This window comes from Gymnodraco acuticeps, unplaced genomic scaffold, assembly GCF_902827175.1.
Source record: "Gymnodraco acuticeps unplaced genomic scaffold, fGymAcu1.1, whole genome shotgun sequence".
Taxonomy (NCBI): Eukaryota; Metazoa; Chordata; class Actinopteri; order Perciformes; family Bathydraconidae; genus Gymnodraco; species Gymnodraco acuticeps.
In genome coordinates this window covers 193,974-199,973 of record NW_022992191.1, presented here as the reverse complement: position 1 = coordinate 199,973, position 6,000 = coordinate 193,974, and the positions used below count along the sequence as shown (strand labels likewise).

The window sequence follows — 6,000 nt, the reverse complement described above, 5'->3', positions numbered from 1 at the left end:
CTCCCTCTCTCTCTCTCTCTCTCCCTCTCTCTCTCCTCCCTCTCTCTCTCTCCCCCTCTCCCTCTAGTGAATAATGAATGAGTGGTGAAAGCAGAGAACTGTTGTCTCTCTGGGGCACACACACACACACACACACACACACACACACACACACACACACACACACACACACACACCATAGGGTCAAACCAACCACATCATTTGAATTCTGACCATGGTGGGAAACACTTATTTCCATCGTTGTGTGTGTTTATCTTTGCCTGTCCCCTTTCCCATGTTGTGCACTGATTTATGTGTCCTTAATGTCCTTGATGCTAACCTTTAACATGCTCCTTATACAACCACACACCTCGTGTGTGTGTGTGTGTGTGTGTGTGTGTGTGTGTGTGTGTGTGTGTGTGTGTGTGTGTGTGTGTGTGTGTGTGTGTGTGTGTGTGTGTGTGTGTGTGTGTGTGTGGTGTGTGTGTGTGTGTGTGTGTGTGTGTGTGTGTGTGTGTGTGTGTGTGTGTGTGTGTGTGTGTGTGTGTGTGTGTGTGTGTGTGTGTTTTCTGAAGGGTGGATATACAGGGATTAAAATGAAACTGCTGAGTCTCAACCATCTTTCTTTTTTTCTTGCCTCCATTACACACTGACATGCTTTATAACCTTTCCTGTTTATCCTCCTTCAGGCTGAAAAAAACTGCACACGTGTACTTTTCTATGTGTCTATATCGTCTTCGATTACTCAGTGGGTCGATGCAGGGTGGGCCGCGAGCCCAGCAAGCGTTAGGCTGTAACTATTTTAAGACATGTCTCTGAAAACTTGAAAGATCTGTAGTGTTGGCTTCAGGCCCAGCATGGCTTTCTGTTTTTCTTAATGTGAGCCAACAAAAGCAGCCAGTGGCAACACATGCTCCACAGGGTTCCTGCTGGGTGCACATTGGGGGGATTCTCCAGAGGTTCAACGTTCTAGATGAATCGTGGAACATGTTTCAACCTTTACAGCTCATTTAAACACACATTTACTGCATTGTTTTGTTGTTGTTTGATTGAAGAAGCACGTCTAAGTGGAAAAGCAGCATTAACCAGGCAGCAATATACTGTTTAGGTAATATAAGTGTGCAAAAGTAATACATATTTCATTGGAACAACAGTAAAAACTAGCTGCAAACGGACCAAAGTTAAAAGTGCCTTGTCTAGCACAAAGTCCATTTTGAACAATAGGAAATATTATTATTTGTTAAAATGTATACAATCTGTGGCCTCATCCTCAACTACAGTATAGAAGTAATATTGTTTCCATTAGATTAGACACATAGAATGAGATTGTAAGATAATAAAACAAATTTTTAAAACACAATGAAGGAAAAGATGCAATATATAAATTGTGGAATGTTTTCAATATGAAAAAAGTAGAATACAAATATTTATATTAAATTATAATTAAAACGGTGCACATCGTACTACAATGTGAATCATGATGATGACGCACTACAATTGAACTGTTTATAACTACACAATGTGACTTACAATTGTCTTTTTTCTCCCAAACTAGAACTTCCAGGCCCTGCCAAAGCAGCCGCTTCAGTTCACCAAGAAGCAGTACATCGAAGGTAAGGTGCACCGATCTCATTAACACACACACCTCCCACACTTTCTAGAAAATAAGGCAGCGATAAATGTCAAGGTGCGTGCGTGTGTGGGAGAGCTAGTAAAGAGGCTTCATGAGGAGGATGAAAGTCAGCGGCAGCAAAGGGCCAGTCACTAAAAGTGTCTGTGTTATCTTGGACTTATAATATATACTTGATATACTGTACGTTGCATCCGTTTCATTTTAGGATTATATTGAAATTCACACAGTAATTTACGTAATAACATATTTTACATTTGGCCAATTTAGCCGTATTATTTGATTACGCAAAGCTGTGAAAGTGGCACTCGAGCTAGGTTAATTTTTTAAATGCAACCGTAAATCCCTGCCTCGGTATAATCGTATGCCAGTTTGATGAGGAAAGAAAATTATGCAAGATGGTAAATTACAAAGTCCCAAGATTCATTGCGAGAATTATAACCGAGCCGGTTGAAGCATCTGAGAAAATGAACAGCTGTTCTTAATTGATCGTACGCAACATCTCATACAAAGCCCATCTTTTATCTGCGGTGTAATATCTCAGTTTACTTTCATGAGCAGAAGGTTTTTGGGGAAACATTATCCATATGGACACAAGCATCAATTAAGCAATCTTAGATTTAATTGTTTCCACCCGTCTTGTTATCAATCAATCAATCAATCAATGTTTATTTATATAGCCCAATATCACAAATGTTACATTTGTCTCAGTGGACTTTACAGTTTGTACAAAATATCAGTATGACAATACGACACCCTCTGTCCTTAGACCCTCACATCGTACAAGGAAAAACTTCCGAAGAAAACCCACAGTTTAAAGGGAAAAATGGGAGAAACCTCAGGGAGAGCAACAGAGGAGGGATCCCTCTCCCAGGACGGACAGACGTGCAATAGATGCCGTGTGTAAATTGAAAAGATAATACATTTGTAACATAGGTAGTCCAAATGTTTAGAAATGCATGTGTGTATAATAGGAAGATGAATCCACGAGGATATCCATCCAGGACCTATGATCCATGACCACAGCCACGACTCAAGATCCAGGGCTCGCGATCCAGGACAGAGGAGCGCAGGATCATCCATGCCTCCGGATCCCGGCGTATATAGACACCAAAAAGAAAGACATTTGGGGAAGCTGGGTTAATCGGAACATGAGAGTACACAGGTATAGACAGAGAGAAGGAAGAAGTAAGATGTCCCCCGACAAACTAAGCCTATATCAGCAAAACTAGGGGCTGAATCTAATCAGCCCTAACTATAAGCTTTATCAAAAAGGAAGGTCTTAAGCGCACTCTTAAAAACGGATAGGGTGTCTGCCGCCCGAACACAAACTGGAAGCTGATTCCACAAATGTGGAGCTTGATAAGAAAAGGCTCTGGCTCCCATTGTACTTTTAGAGACTCTATAGGAACAACCAACAACCCTGCATTCTTGGAACGCAATGCCCTAGTAGGACAGTAGGGTATAATGAGTTCTTTAAGGTAAGATGGCGCCTGCCCATTAAGGGCTTTGTAGGCGAGAAGAAGAATTTTAAATTATATCCTGTGTTCTATAGGGAGCCAGTGTAAGGCAGCCAGAACAGGAGTAATGTGGTCCCTTTTCCTAACTCTGGTTAGTACACGAGCTGCAGCATTTTGAATCAGCTGAAGCGACTTGACTGACTTCTTGGTACACCCTGATAATAAGGAGTTACAATAATCCAGCCTTGAAGTAACAAATGCATGGACTAGTTTCTCTGCATCGTTTTGAGGCACAATATGCCTGATTTTTGCAATGTTACGTAGATGGAAGTAGGCGGTCCTTGAAATTGATTTTATGTGGGCGTTAAAGGATAAATCCTGATCAAATATAACACCAAGATTCCTTACAGTCTCACTGGAGGCCAAATTAATGCCATCCATAGTTAGTATATCTTTAGATAATTTGTTTCATAGATTCTTTGGGCCAAGTACAATAACTTCAGTTTTGGTCGTGTTTAACATCAAAAAGTTTAAGGTCATCCACGTTTTTAAGTCCTTGAGGCAGTCTTGAATTTTATTTAGATGATTATTTTCATCAGGCTTGATTGATAAATATAGTTGAGTATCATCCGCATAACAATGAAAGTTTAAAGAATGATTCCTTATAATATTGCCTAACGGAAGCATATATAATGTGAACAAAATAGGTCCGAGCACTGAGCCCTGTGGCACTCCATGGCTAACTTTGGTTTGCGTGGAAGATTCATCATTGACACGTACAAACTGAGAGCGTTCAGATAGATAGGACCTAAACCAGCCTAAAGCTGTTCCCTGTATGCCAACTAAGTGCTCTAGTCTTTGCAATAAGATATCATTATCGATAGTATCAAATGCAGCACTGAGATCGAGCAAAACAAGAATAGAGACAAGTCCCTTGTCAGAGGCTATTAGAATGTCATTTGTGACTTTAACCAGAGCTGTCTCTGTGCTATGATGTGTTCTAAAGCCAGACTGAAAATCTTCAAATAAATCATTGTTTTTTAAGTAATCACACAGCTGTTTTGCGACTGCTTTCTCAAGAATGTTTGAGAGGAACGGAAGATTAGAAATAGGTCTATAATTGGCTAAAACCTCTGGATCGAGGTTGTGCTTTTTAAGAAGCGGTTTTATCACTGCTACTTTGAATGATTGTGGAACATAGCCTGATAATAAAGACATATTCATAATATTTAATAAATAAATGCTAATTAATGGAAAAACTTCCTTCAACAGCTTAGTTGGAATTGGGTCTAACATACACGTTGATGGTTTAGAAGAGAGAATCATTGAATTTAATTGTTCAAGGTTTATGGCTGAAAAGCATTCTAGTTTACTATCTAGTGTAATATTAGAACTTACGTTTCCGGGAGCTGTTGATAACACTATACTGGTCAAAGGCAAGAGGTCATTAATTTTGTTTCTAAGAGTAACAATTTTATCGTTTAAAAAAGCACATAAAATCATTACTACTGAGTGCTATGGGAATAGAAGGCTCAATCGAGCTGTGGCTTTCTGTCAGCCTGGCTACAGTGCTGAAAAGAAATCTTGCATTATTCTTATTCTCATCTATTAATGAAGAGTAGTAGGCTGCTCTCGCTTTACGCAGTGCTTTCTTATATTCATTGAGAGTAATATGCCAAATTAAACGAGATTCTTCAAGTTTAGTAGAACGCCATATCCTTTCAAGTTGTCTCGACTTTTGCTTTATTTTGCGGGTTTCGGCATTATGCCATGGAGCTAATCTATGTTGTTTTATTTTCTTCTTTTTCAAAGGAGCAACAGAGTCTAATTTTATTCGCAGCGCATCTGTAGCACTATCAACAACGTGATCAATTTGGGGTGGTGTACATTTTGTATAAGTTTCCTCCCCTACATGCAGACATGCTATCGAGTTAAGTATTGGTGGAATCTCTTCCTTAAATTTGGCTATAGCACTAACAGATAGGTTTCTGCTGCAGGAGCTTTTGACTAATGCTTTGTAGTCTCGTAACAGTACTTCAAAAGTTACTAAGAAATGGTCGGATAAAGCAGGATTATGCGGTTCGACTAATAGTTGCTCAATTTCAATACCATAAGTCAGAACAAGGTCGAGAGTGTGATTATAGCAGTGGGTTGGTTTATTTACACTCTGACAAAAACCAACAGAATCTAATATAGAGTTAAATGCAACAGTAAGGCTATTTTTATCATCGTCAACATGAATATTAAAGTCACCTACGATAATTACTTTATCTGTTTTAAGTACCAAAGTTGATAAAAACTCAGAGAATTCAGATAAGAATTCTGAATAAGGACATGGTGCACGGTACACTGTAACAAATAAGATTGGCTGCAAAGTTTTCCAGGTCGGATGCGTAAGACTAAAAACGAGACTTTCAAAGGAGGTATAATTTAATTTTGGTTTAGTATTGAGAAGTAAACTCCGTTGGAATGAACTTTTAATTACCACCCCATGCCCTTTTTACACAGTCATCATTTAATACAAATGCCACACAGACACTTTGAGAAAACAGCCTGACGCTTCGTTTTTTTTAGGTTGCTTGATAGCTCAACATCGATTATATAATAATGACATTTTAATTTATGACATAATTTGGCAGCCTTGACCACATTGTCAGGAACAATCTACGTTTCATCATCAAATGTTATAAACGTAAAGATGGGTGTACTATATCTAACTTGATATTTAAGTCACGGAACATCCTTCATTTTATATTCATCTATTCATTTTTTCTTGTATTATCTTTTGTGTCCAGATAGCTCACAGAGACATGAAGCATTCCTATGTTCCCCCCTTTAACACTCCCATTGCGTTTATAGGTATGTTGTGCATCTTTTTGATAGCTATCCTTTGGAAATGGCAAGAAATACACTATGAATAGATCTGAATAA

The 6,000-nt window shown here is 38.8% G+C and overlaps 1 protein-coding gene across 1 annotated transcript in view; it reads left to right on the top strand.

Annotated features, from left to right (window-relative positions):
* poln (polymerase (DNA directed) nu) overlaps positions 1-6,000 on the top strand; it is a 56,525-nt gene that overhangs the window by 27,297 nt on the left and 23,228 nt on the right. The window contains exon 18 of the mRNA XM_034205228.1: positions 1,535-1,592. Within this exon, the coding sequence (XP_034061119.1) occupies positions 1,535-1,592 (58 nt within the window). The remainder of the gene's footprint in view (positions 1-1,534; positions 1,593-6,000) is intronic.